The sequence below is a fragment of the Asterias rubens genome, chromosome 5 (genome assembly GCF_902459465.1).
Source record: "Asterias rubens chromosome 5, eAstRub1.3, whole genome shotgun sequence".
Taxonomy (NCBI): domain Eukaryota; kingdom Metazoa; phylum Echinodermata; class Asteroidea; order Forcipulatida; family Asteriidae; genus Asterias; species Asterias rubens.
In genome coordinates, this window is record NC_047066.1 from 12,815,399 (window position 1) to 12,832,828 (window position 17,430).

At 36.1% G+C, this 17,430-nt stretch overlaps 2 protein-coding genes across 2 annotated transcripts in view; one reads left to right on the forward strand and one right to left on the reverse strand.

Annotated features, from left to right (window-relative positions):
- Nucleotides 1-5,963, forward strand: part of LOC117290124 (fibropellin-1-like) — a 38,945-nt gene extending 32,982 nt beyond the window's left edge. Inside the window, exons 27-31 of the mRNA XM_033771379.1 lie at nucleotides 514-624; nucleotides 2,293-2,406; nucleotides 2,762-2,791; nucleotides 2,990-3,098; nucleotides 4,641-5,963. Coding sequence (XP_033627270.1) covers nucleotides 514-624; nucleotides 2,293-2,406; nucleotides 2,762-2,791; nucleotides 2,990-3,098; nucleotides 4,641-4,992 — 716 coding nt within the window. The 3' untranslated portion in view covers nucleotides 4,993-5,963. The remainder of the gene's footprint in view (nucleotides 1-513; nucleotides 625-2,292; nucleotides 2,407-2,761; nucleotides 2,792-2,989; nucleotides 3,099-4,640) is intronic.
- A 4,116-nt stretch (nucleotides 5,964-10,079) lies between these two features.
- On the reverse strand, nucleotides 10,080-17,020 carry LOC117290186 (teneurin-4-like). The gene is made up of 7 exons (XM_033771444.1): nucleotides 16,865-17,020; nucleotides 14,314-14,562; nucleotides 13,660-13,752; nucleotides 13,001-13,102; nucleotides 12,494-12,589; nucleotides 10,689-10,709; nucleotides 10,080-10,264 (listed from the first exon to the last, which is right to left on the reverse strand). The coding sequence occupies exons 1-7, from the start codon at nucleotides 16,908-16,910 to the stop codon at nucleotides 10,080-10,082; spliced, it is 792 nt and encodes a 263-aa protein (XP_033627335.1). The 5' UTR covers nucleotides 16,911-17,020.
- Nucleotides 17,021-17,430: the final 410 nt, after the last annotated feature.

Here is a 17,430-nt window from a genome sequence, read left to right on the forward strand (position 1 = left end):
TTTTGCTGTTAAAGACATTGAACACTATTGGTAATTGTCTATAACCAGTCTTCCCACTTGGTGTATCTCAACATTATGCATAAAATAACAAACCTTTGAAAATTTGAGCTCAATCGGTCATCGAAGTTGCGAGATTATAAAGAAAGAAAAAACACCCTTGTCACACAAAGTTGTGTGCTTTCAGATGCTTGATTTCGAGACCCCAAATTCTAAATCAGAGGCCTCGAAATCAAATACGTGGAAAATTACTTCTTTCTCGAAAACTGCATTACTTCAGAGGGAGCCGTCTCTCGCCATGTTTTATAATATCAACAGCTCCCCGCTACTTGTTAACAATTAAGGTTTTATGCGAATAACTATTTTGAGTAATTACCAATAGTGTCCACTGCCTTTAATAAGTGTCATAATGTACGTATACCTAGCAAATTTATAGTTGTGTGGCCTCTCCAGAGATGCCTAATAGTGTGATTAGACTCAGATAATTATTTCCCACCTTTAACTTTCTATTTGCAGCAAACCTCTGTCTGACAAATCCATGCCTTAACGGAGGTGCATGTCGAGTTGAGTCTGCAGTTGTTAAATGCACTTGCCTGCCCAGTTACTCTGGCTCAACATGTGAAACACGTGAGTTCTGTAAAATTGTATAAAATATTCATGGCTTGAGGGATGCAGTCCCTGTACCCTTCGTATTGCAGATGTAAAGTGATGACAAAGACTGTTTTCACTTTTGATGTTAAATAGCATCAACCTGTTTTCATTTGAATATGTTTAACTGTATGTAACAAGAGAGGTTTGCGGTAACTCCACGTGGATATCTCCCTTGTTTTAGGAATGTTTGTTCTGAGAAGAACAACATGTGTATTTGTTGTTGTACTTTACAACTTTTCTCTTTCTTTCTGCAATTTTGAATCAGCTCCTTTATTCTGCAATGTGTATATTCTCATGTATTCTTTCTTTGTGCATACTTTCTTGTATTCTCACAATTAGAATATGTGAATATTTTGTTGTACTTTACAACTTTTCTCTTTCTGCAATTTTGAATCTCCTTTATTCTGCAATGTGTATAAAACAAATATGTATTCTGCATTGTGCATACTTTCTTGTATTCTGCAATTATATTATGCTTTTGCTTTCAGAATATGTGAATATTTTGTTGTACTTTACAACTTTTTTTCTTTCTTGATGTAATTTTGAATCAGCTCCTTTATTCTGCAATGTGTATATTCTCATGTATTCTGCATTTGTGCATACTTTCTTGTATTCTGCAATTATGTTATGCTTTTGCTTTTAGAATATGTGAATATTTTGTTGTAAATGTACTTTACAACTTTTCTCTTTCTTTCTGCAATTTTGAATCTCCTTTATTCTGCAATGTGTATATTCTCATGTATTCTGCATTTGTGCATATTTTCTTGTATTCTGCAATTATATTATGCATTTTCTTTCAGAATATGTGTATATTTTTTTGTACTCTACAACTTTTCTCTTTCTTGCTGTAGTTTTGAATCAGCTTCTTTATTCTGCAAGGTGTATATTCTCATGAATTCTGCATTTGTGAAATTATTTTCTTGTACTCTGCCATTATTATATGCGCTTAATCACATGCATTCAGAATATTGTGTATAATTTTCTTTCTTGTCATTTTCCCCCCTCTTTCTGCAGTTGTATATCCTCAATGAATTGTGAATTTATGTACCTTTTCTTGTATTCATCAATTATTATAATGCTGTTGCTTTAAGAATATGTATATATTTATTAGTACTTTGATACTGCTCACCAGCCTGTGCTCCTTTAATTCTGCAATATTGTGTATTCTCATATTATTCAAGTATTGATATTCTAGTTTTTTTTTTTCAATATCCTCTTGCTCGTTTCAATTATGTTTATTCTATTGTGTTCTGCAATTGCGGACTTTATTCTAAAAGTTGCATTGTTCAAATGTGTAGAAGGCCTAGTCTCTTATATTTCTGCAATTCAGTTGAGGCTTAACTCTCTTGTATTTTGCAATTGTGTATGTCTTTCAAATAATGTGTTTGTGAAAGTAAAGGCGTTTAATTACAGATTGATTCTAAAGCTCTCCTAGTGTAGTCCTACATGTACCTATTTTATTATCAATTTTTTTTTTAAAGCCCTGCATTTGTTTACACGTAAATGGCAAAAACAATAATTTTAAGTATGATTGATGTGTTGTTTGCTATTCTATAAATTAAAAGCTCATTTATAGTACTACACCCATGTGATGGAAGATTGACTAATAATATAACCTGATTGATTTTTCTACTTCCAATACAGATGTCAGTTGTGCTGATGTAGCTTGCCTTAACGGTGGTACCTGCTATCCAATAGGGAATGGCAAAACCAAATGCAAATGCATAACAGGTTACACTGGTGATAACTGCGAGGGAGGTAAAACACCATTATTGTTTGTACTGAATACCGTCTCTATGTGCAAACCTATTATTTGTGGTTTTTTCCTAAAGGTTTCAGACATTATCTCAAGTCCATTTGATTTGTGTCTGTTCTGAATCATGGATATAGTCAGATACAGTGTTCAATGCTCAAGTCAAATTAAATTAATCATTGTTTGATGTTTTTCAAAGTTGATTTGTGACATTATTCACTCGCACAATGGCTTAAAATCAGGCAACAATTCTGTCTAAATTTGACAAATTGATTGGACAAAAAATGTTACCGCACGAATACCTTCTTGTGTGTATCGATTGCAACAGCTACAGAAATTTCTCTTTTTTATTTATTTTAGGAAATGATGTCGATGGACCTGGTACAAAAGGTAAGTTGAGAGGCTGAAGATACAACCCACAGTTTGGAAACATTGTGTACTGATACCATTGTAACAGTTTTTTTTTTTGTATCATTTGTGAAAATTATATTTGTATAAATTCTTCTCTCTTTGTTATTTTGTTACACAATTTTGAGTAAATTACAGTTGTTTTTGATTGAGGTATTTATTTGATTGTGTGCCCAACAGGTGCTCAATCCACAGGACTGGTTGTTGGATTACCACTTGGAATTATTCTTCTCGTTGTAATTATTCTGATCGTGGCCGTCATCATGTTCAAGGTCATCCGAAAACGAAGGTATGGGTTTGCAGTTTGAAATTTAGGGGGTCCTGGCCAAGAGGTTAAGAGCATCGAATTCAAGTTCTGGTAGTTAAAGGGAAGGTACACTATTGGTAATTGTCAAATACCAGTCTTCTCACTTGGTGTATCTCAACATATGCATAAAATAACAAACCTGTGACAATTTGAGCTCAATTGGTCTTCGAAGTTGCAAGAAAATGATGAAAGAAAAAACACCCTTGTTGGACAAAATTGTGTGCTTTCAGATAAGAATAAGACTTCTAGCTAGAAGTCTTTTATTATTTTAGTGAGAATTTACCTCTTTCTCAAGAACTACATTACTTCAGAGGGAGTCGTTTCCCACAATGTTTTATTGTTTCAACCGCTCTCCAATGCTTGTTACCAAGTCAGTTTTTAAGTTAATATTTGTTTTGAGTTATTACCTAACATGTACCTTCCCTTTAAGTCAAAAGAGTCTGGCTTTGCATCTTGGTTGTAAAACGTGTGTCCTTGATTGCTCCTTAATTGCTTCTCTTCACCCAGGGGTACACACGTAAATGGGTACAGGTTGATTGTGTATGAAAAAGTCTATGGACTGCTAAAAGGTTGCCCACGTTGTTTACTCCGAAGGGAGCTGAGAAAGATTTAAGGAATGTTAGTGGCCCAATGACCAGCTGGCGATTTCATTAAACTCTTCCTACATGTAACTTAAGATTAATCTTAGGACTTGGGTCGATTCCCAACCCTGCACTGTAGCATGCAGACCTTGAGATTAATCCTAAGTTAGGAAAAGTTACTCGTCCTAACTCGAGGGTTAATCCTAGCGTTTCGTGAAATCAGCTGCAGGGCACTAATGGAACGCGCATTGAGAAGGTTACTGTGAAATGCGCTATAAAAGATCTTATTATTAGTAACAAGGCAAACTGTTGGTCTGTGCTTGGGAAGTGCTGTGAGGATGTGTATTGGTATAATAAGGCTGACTGTTAGGCATCAGAACTAAATGTAAATAACAGAAGTTTTATGATCAACTTGTTATACATAAGTTGATTAAAGCCAGTGGACACTATTGGTAGCTGTCAAAGACCAGTCTTCTTACTTGCTGTATCTCAACATATGCATAAAATAACAAACCTGTGAAAATTTGAGCTCGATTGGTCATTGGAGTTGCGAGATAACTATGAAAGAAAAAATCACCCTTGTCACACGAAGTTGTGTGCTTTCAGATGCTTAATTTCGAGACCATCAAATTCTAAACTTGAGGTCTCGAAATCAAATCCGGGGAAAATTACTTCTTTCTCGAAAACTACTCCACTTCAGAGGGAGCAGTTTCTCACAATGGTTTGTACTATCAACCTCTCCCAATTACTCGTTACAAAGTAAGGTTTTATGCTAATAATTATTTTGAGTAATTACCAATAGTGTCCACTGCCTTTAAGTAGAATGACTTTCTTTTAAAGACTTATACTAACTTGGTCTTTTCAACCTAATAATGTCCTTCAACTTGCCTATGTATTATGAAGTTACTTTATGAACATATGGTTTTTCTTTTCTTTTTACCAGACCTCGAAACCAGCCTGGGCAGCAGGACGGTGGTGTGCCCACTCCTGATCACATCTACAACTCTCGCTTCTCCACTGCTGGTCTAGCGTACAACGCTAATTATGACACCGTTCAGGGAGTGCCAACCGGGGGTGCAGAGGGGGGTGTGAAGCAGGAGCGACCCAAAAGTGAGAACCCCTATGCCACTCCCAATGACATGGCTTTCAGCCAGCTGCAAAGCAAGGGAGACAAAGCTGGGTATGACAACCCGGCTTACATGGGTGCAAATCCACCACCTGCTTACTCCATTCGCCCACTTTCTACATCATCTGATGTGTATCTGCAGCCGGACACTAATACACTCCTGAAGTAAATTCTGTTCACGAAATGATTGCAGAGTTTGAAGTTATGCAACTGAAGATGAACATATGGATTTTATTAGTTCAACATTTTGGTATAACAGTTTCAGAATTGTTTTAACCTTTAAATTAGTTTAATTTTGAGTTCTTATCAGCTGTAGATATTTCCCTATTAGATGATGCTGTTTTTAAATCCTGCATCAAATGTTATGGGTTTTTAAAGCCTTTTTTTAAGCAAACAATTTTTCTCACGTGAGTTTGCATTAAATTTGCATCAAATTTGTTTAATGGGCTCGCATATACATTTTTTTAATTTTTTTACTTTATTTTTTAATTCACGTAAATATATACATATATGTATCTGTATTGTTCTTTTGAGTATGGTTGCTGGCTCAATCTGCTAAAACATTCAGTTTGAGTGTTTTATTTTTAAATTTGGATTGCTCAATATATAGAACACTGTTTATACACTGTACTTAGTTTGTTCAATTGTGTATGCCTAGTAAACAGATAAAACCTGATTAGCTTATGTGCGATTTTGTAATAGAATATTTTCAAAGCAGTGTGGTCAGAATTCACTAGGGAGGTGCTTATAGAGGGACAGGCCTATTTTTACATCACATGGCCGCGTGGAAACTTTTGGGGGTGTCGCGAAATGCACAACTATTAAAATGAGAGTGAGTAAGCATCTCTCAAAAGTTACAAGCTTAACAAAAAAAATGTTGATATGTCTACTGCTAGACTTAAACTACATGTATTTGATACTCAATGAATGATATTCAAGAGAACTGTTTTAAGAAAGACTTGGCCTCAGTTGTAGCAATTAAATTTCTAGATCAATAGTTTTTGTAGTCCTCTAGATCAATAATGTTTTAATATTGTAACATAAAGCTTGCATTTAGTACATTCTATACACAGAGAAGCAAAAAAGCTCGATATTGAATTTAATAAATCCAATTGCGAGTTGTATTTTTATATTTCATAATCCTTTGTTGTCTATGAGTGTTTAATTTGTATTAAAACTCATTATTCCCAGTGACATCGAGCATCAGTAGATATTCACCTTGAAAGAGTTAGGGCACATTTTGTTCAAACACACAGCCACACATGTTCATTAAGCGTAGACGGTATTTAAAAATAATGACAGTAGAAATCTTCAAAATATCTCTTGCCGATAGGTGCTGTACGTTTTTGCAAAAACGAGTTCAACAATTTACCGGAAATAATTTTCTTATCACGAGTCGGAACGTTATTTTAGAACGCACAACGGATCTACGCGTCTCTTCTAGAAGCATACGATATCCACTTTTTTCTTTCTTTGTGTCTTTTTTTCTTTCTTTGTGTGAATATAAAAGGAGGACTTTCACCTGCCACACTGCATGGTTGGTAGTCGTCGTAAAGACGAAGTGTGTTTTGTTGTGCTTCAGTTTTCTATGATTAATGTTTGCCCTTTAAAGGTGTGATACTTTTTGTATTTGCGTGTTCACTTCAGTCCCTTGCTGTGAGTTTGTTATTGAAAGTCTGAACTTTTCCTGTAAATCTTCGTTGTTTGTGTTTCTTGCAAAACGATAAACTGAAGGTATCCCCGTAATATTGGTCGTCCAGATTATTTTAAAGCTTAATTATTGTTCTTAATTTCGCGTACTGTACAGGCTATATTCGTTCAATTGCTTTTAAAACTAAACTCCTGTGTGAACCACAAGTTTGTAAGCGGATGTAAGCCTATAGTTGTTTCATTTCAAAAGGGAACTGCAGTTGCTGCTAATGAACCTAGGGTTATCAAATAATTAATATTGCCTATTTTTGAATCTCTCACGCATGTCATTTAAACGTTTGTTAATCTCCTACGCATGACATCTGTATGTTTATACATGTACATTTGTTTTGTGGTGTCTGGATTATGTCATTTGTCTTTTTTCGTTTGTTTTAACACACCTTAGCTTATTATGGTCGTATTACTCCTACACCGATGTGTGTAATCATTATATGGGCCTTCTTAGTTACTTTCACGAGTTCCGTGAACACAAATCACAGACCGCACTCGGGTGGGATTCGAACCCTATACCTTTGCCAATCTAGAGCTGAGATATCTCACCAGGTAGACCAATTTCTTATAGTCGTTTATCACTGCATTTTGGTATTTTAAAAGGAGGTATACCTTATTGGTAATTACTCCCAAAAAACAGGGACCATACAAAATTACTAGTTCAAGAGCTTTGGAGAGTTATTGTTAGACCGTATCCGAATAGCGCCTACAGATACGGCTACGGCTAGATGTATGCGTCATCGTACGTTGACGTATAGGACGCGTCCTTAGCAAAACCTTTAGCAACAGCCCTAGTCGCCATTTTGGATACGCCTTCAAACAATTTTAGTAGCGACGCCCTTTGAAGAACTGTAGTCCAGACGTTAAATTTAATTCAACTGTATTTATTAATACACGCAAAGAAATCGATGCAAATTCAACATTAAACTGATTAAAACTGAACACATCGATATGACCGAGTTGTTTCCCACGAACTGTATACAAAGCAAAAACTTTATGTAACTTAATGTACACTGAATAAAAGTCAAACCAACTGCTGAGTAACAATAATTATATGCAGTACAATTTTAAATATCGATGAATACAATTACCAAATAAATAGGGCCTTATTAATGCAAGTGAATAATATAAAGTGTAAAAATAACAAAAAATGCGTTAAAAATTGCACCAAAGATACCGTACAGGTGATTTAAAAATATACACCGCGTGTAAAAGGGAAAGCATACATTATGCATAAGTGGCCATGAAAAGAACATCTTTGGTTTTAGAATCCAAGGCAGCTTTCGGTATATAGTGTTAAACTTTAAAGAAATTGTTCACTTCGAAGTAAATTGTGGTTACGCAAAAACTATAAATAAACTTCTACGCCCATTGAATCTTTAGAAACGTTCCTTTCAGTAACGATTCTCAGATTTTGTTTTCCAATTACGGATTTGTTTTCCCTCGTGGACATTATCGCCCCTGATTTTTGGCGATTTCTAAAAAACGCGACCACCTTTAGAAACGAATATTTTTATATGTTGTATACACAAGGATTAAAGGCAGTGGACACTATTGGTAACTATACTCAAAATAATTATTAGCGTAAAACGTTACTTGGTGACGAGTAATGGGGAGAGATTGATGGTATAAAACATTGTGAGAAACGGCTCCCTGTGAAGTGACATAGTTGTCGAGAAAGAAGTAGTTTTCCACGAACTGGATTTCGAGACCTCAAGTTTATGAGGTCTCGACATCAACCATCTAAACGCACACAACTTCGTGCGACGAGGGTGTTTTTTTCTTTCATTATTATCTCGCAACTTCGACGACCAATTGAGCTCAAATTTTCACAGGTTTGTTATTTTATGCATATGTTGAGATACACCAAGTGAGAAGACTGGTCTTTAACAATTACCAATAGTGTCCACAGCCTTTAAAACAATCGAATGTTCAAAAAAACCAAGGGCGGTATAATTTGCCTTTAAAATAACACTAATTTCTGTCAACAAAATTGTGTTATTTGGTGTGTTTTTTATGTGATTTGTGACTCTCTTGGTTATCTGCTGTAACAACACCCATGGTATAATAATAGCCCAAATTTTACATGGTGGGTTTCCTCTGGTAATTTCAGCGGGAAACGGGTATTCTGTTCCATTGCCACGCTCGTGTTTTCTTTTAACGAGCAAAGTGAGAGCTGTTGATAACACGTTGTCAGAAACGGCTTTAAACAGAGTCTAGTCGTGAAGCGTGTATATCGGTCCCTCAATGGGTCCTAAGTTTGGGTCTTGCTAGTTTTTGTTTTCCAGAGCAGGTGAAAACTTTACAGATAATCACATCTGACGAATTTCATTATGACATTGTTAATAAAATCTAGAAATATTGTTTTTCATGAATAATACAAAATAATAATTTGTTTTACTAATAACATCTCACAGGCAATATTTGATATTTTGTTGTTAAATAACAATGTAATAATTATGTGCACTTACGACAATGTGGAGTTCAAAGTGCAATGAATTTGTACAGCCGTTTTTCGAGCTCGATTATACAATGTGCGCTAAAGGTGCAATTAGTTTACTTAACTATTCTACACGTTATTGTTAAACTTTATATTCCAAACATCACTGGTATTTGAATGTGTTCACGCCACAATTAAAGTCAACATTGACAACGGATGGCGCTAGATAATTCAAAATGAAACATTTTCAATGAACCGTTTACATAAGATTTAGCCTTAATGCAAATAAAACCAACCTCGCTGATTGTGCATGCTGCCCTAGTATCACTTACGGATGGGTTTAAAGTTTATACTTATAAAATAAACTTGTTAGCAAAAACCAATTGTATAATGTTCCTGTAAAGCCATTGGGCCCTTTCAGTACATTACTAATAACTTACAGGGTTTACAGAAGGTAATGGTGAAGGACTTCTCTTGAAATATTATTCCATGAAATGCTTTACTTTTTGAGAAAACAGTAAAACAATATCAATTCTCGTTAACGAGAATTACGGATTTATTTTAAACACATGTCATGACACGGCGAAACGCGCGGATACAAGGGTGGGTTTTTCCGTTGTTTTCTCCCGACTCTGATGACCGATTGAGCCTAAATTTTCACAGGTTTGTTATTTGATAAAGAAGTTGTGGTACACAAAGTGTGGGCCTTGGACAACGCTGTTTACCGAAAGGGTCCAATGGCTTTAAAAGGAAAGGTATATGTTTGGTAATTACTCAAAACAAATATACACTTAAAAACTGACTTGGTAACGAGCATTGGAGAGCTCTTGTGATAGTATAAAACATTGTGGGAAACCACTCCTTCTGAAGTAATGTAGTTTTTGAGAAAGAGGTAATTTCTCACTAAAATAATAAAAGACTTCGAGCTAGAAGTCTTTTATTCCTATCTGAAATCACAAAATTCGTCCAACAAGTGTGTGTTTTCTTTCATTATTTTCTCGCAACTTCGATGACCGATTGAGCTGAAATTTTCACACGCTTGTTATTTTATACATATGATGGGGTACACCAGTGAGAAGACTGGTCTTTGACAATTACCAAACGTGTACCTTCCCTTAAAACACTTTTCTCATTGACGAACCGTTGATATAAGAGAAACTTACAATCGATCCTGTAAATGCTGTCATGTCGCAGAGTACCTGAAGGCCTCCTGGATACTTCAATGGGTAAATAGTGTAGACACCGTCCTCACTTTTAGTATGAGCGGTGAGATAGTCTTGGCAGTCGTAGTATCTGGGCTCTAGAACGAAATTGAAATAATATATATATATATTTTTATGTTATTTTTGCAATACACATAAAAATACAAAACTTTATACGAAAAGAATAAAACTCTTAAAGGCAGTGGACACTATTGGTAATTGTCAAAGACTAGCCTTCACAGTTGGTGTATCTCAACATATGCGTAAAATAACAAACCTGTGAAAATTTGAGCTCAATTTGTCATCGAAGTTGCGAGATAATAATGAAAGAAAAATAACCCTTGTCACACGAAGTTGTGTGCGTTAAGATGGTTGATTTCGAGACCTCAAGATACATCAAGATAGAAAAAGGAGGGCAGGCAGTAAAAGAGAAAGAAAACAAAGTACTACAGGACTGAGGACAACAGAAAGACATCAACAATCCAGGTTTGCCAGGACTGACAAAAGTGCCTACACTCTCACCGAGAGGTGTGTTAGTCCAACCTGGAAGGACAAGAGACAAAAGGACAAACAAATTCACATAACAAACAGGTTTTTTTTAAACAAACAAACAATTAAACACGAACAAACAAAAAACTAACAAACAAACAAAGAACTAACAAACAAACAAAAAACTAACAAACAAACAAACAAACAAAAAACTAACAAACAAACCAAAACTAACAAACAAACAAACAAATGAAAAAATCAACAAGACAAACAGGCAATTAAATATAATGAAACACAAAATTACAAGCAAACATTCAAACTAAACAAGACACACATTAACAAACTACGAAGACAAACAAAACATGGACGCAAGACAACAAAAAAAAACATACAAGATGAAAACATCTGTTTACAAAACTGCCAGAAAAATGATATGTCGGGAACAAACCGCAACTTTTAGTTTCCCTTTAAAAATGTTGAAAATATTAGTGAGAAGAGAGTTTTTAACATCATTAGGTAGAGCAGACCACTTAGTTGGAAAAGAGAAAATGCAGCTGTTTTTGGTTGAACTTTTCTTGAATGATAAATGGTTAAAACAAACCTTGTCCGTATGCCTGCTGTTGATGGTAATTAAACTTAAGGTGTGACAGTGTCTTTTTGAACATAAGCAATTTTGAATTCAAACATAAGCTTTGATGCGAGCAAATCTAGACTCATAGGGTTCATCTTGGCGTCTCTGTTTAAGAATCATTCTGTAGTGGCTGTCCGTTGAATTTTTTCTACAGCCGCAATATTTGTTTGTAAGTATGGATTCCCAACAGGAGAGCAATAATACAACACAGGCAAGACCAGAGACTTATACATTTGCAAGAGAGCTTCAAGTGATGAATGACCAGCTACACTGCGGATAAAACCAAGTAATCTATTGCACTTAGAAACTGTGTTTTGAACATGTATATCCCAATACATATTAAAAGACAATGTAACTCCAAGCAATTTAAGATTGTCAACTGTTTCAACCGAAGGGCGGTTTTTAACATCCTGGGCAATATCCCATAGCCTTACAAAATCCCCATGCGTAGCAGATTGGCTACAGCCTTCAAACTGTAAACGAAGAAAACAAAACAAAGTTGCTCTTATAGCTGTTGCACCTTGGCATTATTTTATATATATTTAAAAAAACAAATTGTGTCACTTTCGGTATCATAGAGAAGTATTTATTCTAATTCCACAGGTTCGGAACTACTATACTGTGGCCGTTTTCGAAACCACGGCTTGAATATGGGCTTTTGGATTGGGTTCAATGTGGTATCATAGAGAGAGCTTTGCACATGAGGGGAGCCGAAGCAGCAGCCCGCAAGCCTGAGGCATGGTTTTCGAAATGGCATATTTTGCTAAACTCAATGTTTGTTTATGACATGCAGCCACACCCTTGGGAGGGAGTACACGAAATGCTCTTAATGTCACGTCGAGCAACCTGTCCGGAAGAAATGCTTGTTAAAGAATATAGGTTTTCTCGGCCAATTTCGGAACGTGAGCAGCCAATTTAACCGTCAAGCTTTTCCGGGGCCTCGGAAATAAAAAAATTCCACAATTCGAAAACCTAAAATATAGCAAAACTACAGGCAAAGTAAATCGACTGTTGCCATGGCAACGAAGATTTGTTCACCGTATGATATAATTTTGGGGAAAGGTCCACGAAATATGAAGGAGAGAAGAAATTTTATTTTTGATCGTGACCGCCCTCTTGAGCGATAGGCACGAAACAAATAATATCCTAATTTGGTGTACGGATTGCAGATTTGTAAATTATAAACAATGATTGTCATTGTACTGACCATCGCAGGTCTTTCCAATCCAGCGTTCCTGGCATCTACACGTGCAGGATACTTCATCGAAGACACCATAATTCCCACAGCCATTCATTGCACACTCTGGAAACAAAATGTTATTTGAGGGTAAATAACAGTAAACAGCATTTCGTGGCGTTAAAGTCCGTCCATAAAGACTGGACTGCTGCTAGAGTTTTACACGAACATCAAATTCATCAACACTTTGCGATGTGACAGCTGCGGGTATCGGCGATAGACAGTTTTTATCGAATTATAACCGCATCTCTGGCCGCAAACGGGCATTAACCCTCATAAACCCAGAAACGATAGATGAATTCGTAGTTTCATAGAATCGAATGTTTGGGGCCGAGCAATCATTCCCGAAACCATTCTTTGGCGTATCAATTTTCAAAATCAGCCGCAGTGCTTCTCACCAAAATTTGATATGATCATAAATTTTCAAGTATTTACCAATCTTTGGCTATACATGAGAACAATGAAGATCATACTCACCAGTACAGGTGTTTCCCTTCCAATTCATTTGGCAATCACACGTGCAGGTTGCGTAATTGAGCGAACCGTCATTGGCACAGTCTTGGGTAGTCAAGGCACACTCTTTATCAATTAAAGGCAGTGGACACTATTGGTAATTACTCAAAATAATCATAAAACCTTACTTGATTACGAGTAATGGGAATTAGTTGGAAGTAAAAAACATTCTGAGAAACGGCTCTCTCTGAAGTAGCTTTCGAGAAAGAAGTAATTTTCCACGAATTTGATTTCGAGACCTCAGATTTAGAATTTGGGGTCTCGAAATCAAGCATCTGAAAGCACACAACTTTGTGTGACAAGGGTGTTTTTTTCTTTCATTATTATCTCGCAACTTCAACGACCGATTGAGCTAAAACTTTAACAGGTGTGTTATTTTATGCATATGTTGAGATACACCGACTGTGAGGCATAGTCTTTGGCAACTTACCAATAGTTTTCAGTGTCTTTAAGAAACATAATTAAAACAATAGGGTCTTGCTTTCAGATTCCATTCACAATTTTTTGGGGGAAACATGCGTTATGTCCATCAAGATAAGAGCCTGTCTAGTCAGTCTGTTTGCTTATCTAGTATCAAGGATTCCACATTACGATCTTACTCAAATTGTGCCCGCAATACTTACTAGTACATGTTTTGCCGGTCCAGTTTTGAGCACACGAACAATGGCATGGATCGTCTATGAATAAACCTCCGTTTTCACATGTTAGTGAACAATCTGAGAATGGTAGTCAGTATAAATGTTAATAGTGATATAATATCTTTCTAAGACGATGCACATGAAATGTTTTGTACCGTACCTTCATAACGCTACCGAAGTGGTAACAAACAAAAACCATGAAGATCACAGATTCACATATAGAACTAATGATAATGATAGTATAAAACATCTCTTGAAATATTTCTGTCTGGAATTTCATATTTGATGAGAAATAAATAATCTAATTTCGCGTTTGGAGATTTTTGGGTTAGTGAGCGTTGTTTTTTTTTGGTTTTTTTGTGCAAAGTTTATGGTAGTTTGGCGAAAAATACGAAAGCTATGGGAGAAAAAAATAATTTCGATCGAAAGTGGGTCACATTTACAATGTCCTTTAAGGCGGTAATACAATTTATGAAAGCGTCATCAAGCAGAACTTGCTAGTGCAACGGACATGAGACAAAGTTTAATGAAAGGCTCTTCAGAGTTAAGTAAATTATCGATTCGTTTTTTGTTCAATGTTGAAACTGATTGGTGCAGACAATGGTATCCAATTTGTTTATCTTTACCTAAGATACTCACTTTCACACTCGAAGTAGTTGTCAATTTCTATCTTTAGGTCTGTGAAGAGAGGGTGATCGGTGTAAAACGGATCAAACCCTCTGTCGGGTGTATACGTGTTCATGCCCCCAGGGTAGATGCTGGTACACTGGCATCGAAGGCGGTGATTTAACGGCATGGCCCATCGTATAATGCCGTTCTCCTTGGGGTTCGGTTCCCTCCCGAAGCTGCAACTAAATGCTGTAACTGATGCGAACCCATACCAAGATGCTTAAACAAAAAGAAGCAATGTTCATTAAATTTAATTTAAAAATAGTTGTAAACCAAAATAATAGAAAAAATGTATTGTTGACATTGACAACATTTAGTAATAGATTTCACTTTCTCCCTTTTTTTTAAAGTGGCACTTTTTTTTATTTAAGTAATGAAAAGAGGGTAAATTTGAAGCACCTGTACATTTAAAGCCATTATACACTTTCGGTAAACAGTTTTGTCCAAGTCCCACACTTCGTGTATCACAACTTATATATAAAACAACAAACCTGTGAAAATTTAGGCTCAATCGGTCATCGGAGTCGGGAGAAAATAACGGGAAAACCCACTCTTGTTTCCGCGCGTTTCGCCGTGTCATGACATGTGTTTAAAATAAATCCGTAATTCTCGCTAACGAGAATTTATACTGTTTTACAGTTTTCTCAAAAAGTAAAGCATTTCATGGACTAATATTTCAAGAGAAGTCTTTCACCATTACCTTCTGTAAACCCTGTAAATTATTTGTAAATCTGTGAATTTTTTTTATTTGTTTTTAATTGTAAGGCAACTATAATATTTTAGGGAGTGACCGTGTGGCCCGGTTTTTACAACTATAGTTACGGGCACGCGGTGTATGGTGTTGTTTTGTTGGTAATCATTTATCATTGGGTGTTGCTTAGCAATGTGGTTACTCAGGCATCATGATGTTATAGGTTCCTGATAATTATTCAGCCTTTCGCACGATTTTATTGTACCTTCCGTTCTCAAGATTATTTTCCCCGCAATTAAGTTTGGCACAGTGGCGAGAACTAGTTGAGCGAAATTAATTCTATTGAAATCGTAAAGGTTATAGCCAGTATACACAAAGGGACTAGTTGTTTTCCAAGAGGAAATATACAACAGATAAGGGGGGAAATTATTATATATTTTTTACCTTTATAGAAAAAAAGAAAATACATACATAATTTTAAGCCTTTGCTTTCTGCTTCCCTAATTTTTCTTGTCAAATAATAGTTTAAAAACACTATTTCAAAAGTAGGGCGTCTAACATTTGTCATGGTGGAAAACTTCCCATTAAAAAATGTCTACATAAAAATTAACCAAAATGAGCAGGACAAACATTTTAGATTTCAGTCCACCCAAACGCTGATTATAACAGTCGATCACAATAAGTACATGTATAGAAAAAGAGAGTCATGCAATTAAATAACGTGTTTTACTGCATGTATATGAATGTAAAGTTATCCTGTTAGTTTGACAAATAACACACAATATGTGACACTTTAACATTTTCTGAGACTTGTAATTAATTTTCTGGTTTGTTATTGGGGGTGCATCCCTTAGGCTCAAAGTTGTGTGTGTGTCGTGCCCCCCCCCCCCCTCCCCTAACAATACCCTGGTGTCGCCCTTGGTTTACACTATAACGTACGTTCAACATCACATGCCGCTGATTTGATCAATAGTTGAAAACCATTTGAAACTCAGTGAGATTGCTTGATTGAGTTGACAGGTTGACGCCAGTTTAACAATTGAGTCTGTTCGGTCTCCCAACATCCGTCGTGCTTGTTTAAATTAAAGCAAAACATCACATAATCTGTATTTAACTAAAAAGTTGCCACCATAATAACTTTACTCTGCATTATGTAAAGATAAATAACAAAAAGTTTAACATCAACTTCTTTGCTTTGATATATGTGATGAGAATTGACATGGTTATGACATATTTTTACCAAAAAGGTGGTATTTTACCCTCAAAATGTCAGATTTTAGTGGTTTCCGCCCTGACCACATGGTAAGTCCGATCGGGCTAAAAATTGCTGTGCATTCATTGCTCATAAGGACCTACAATCACAGCAATTTTTATCAAAATCGGAAGACATGAGGTAAAAAAGTGCGTTGGTCTGACATGGAATGACCCATTTGCAGAAAGGCTATATTGAACAAGAAAAAACGAATTTTCGTGTCCACTCTGTGTAAATGCAGGCCCTATGTATAGTAAAAAGGTAAAATATTGGATTGATATTTTATTTTTTTTTCATAAAGAAAAACGGTCGGTATAAATTCAACTGAAGAATCGTTCAAATGTACTATTACATGTCTTATATTAGAATGCAAAAAACTGAATTGATATTTGCTAGAAACCGGGACATTTTTATTTTACGCGATCCTGATAACTTCGCAAGCGTACTCCGGGATGAGGGGATAATTAACTATGTGGAGATTGAACAAAATTAATAATGGAATCACTTTCAAATCAGACAACATTAAAATGCAACATTGCTTTTTAATCCCATTTACATAAATATAAAGTTTGACTTACCGATAACCACAGCGGTAATGAAGCTAACCCACTGCGTGCTGTGCATCTTCCAGTTTCAATTGGCGTCCCAGACACCAGTAAGTTAGGCCAAATCCTCCAATGAATACTCATAGAATAAACACAGCGGATAGAACAATCAACAACGTGTAAAACTCACACAGTTTTATCGGTAACTGCGACACACGAAAGACGATGCCTTCCCAGCCAGCAATCTGGCATACTGGAGTCTCGTGGTCTTTTCGAGTACAATCTCTGCTTGGAGCTGACTTTGGGCGTTGCCTTTGAAGAAGCACCGACCAATCAAAAGGCAGCATGAGCGATGGATGAAATTCACCGATATACCGGGGAATTCATTACAGGTGCCGGTTAAATGTGTAGCCTAGGTGACTGCATGCTATACAGATAACAGTAAAATAATGATTTCTTTTAATAAAATTGCACACCCGTATTATAAACTGTGCCCCTGTCTTTATCACGAGCCTCGAAGCGTGACGTCAGATGCTCAGGCTAAACCCGTGTACACCAATTCAGGCGCGCACCGGGCGCTCAAAAGTTGATTACCGCGG

Coding starts and splice junctions, on each gene's coding strand:
- LOC117290186 (XM_033771444.1), bottom strand. CDS start 16,910: ATGCACAGCACGCAGTGGGTTAGCTTCATTACCGCTGTGGTTATCG. Junction 13,103..13,659: donor GACCGGCAAAACATGTACTA/GTAAGTATTGCG, acceptor TAATTGATAAAG/AGTGTGCCTTGACTACCCAA. Junction 10,265..10,688: donor TTGGACTAACACACCTCTCG/GTGAGAGTGTAG, acceptor ATTTCGTTCTAG/AGCCCAGATACTACGACTGC.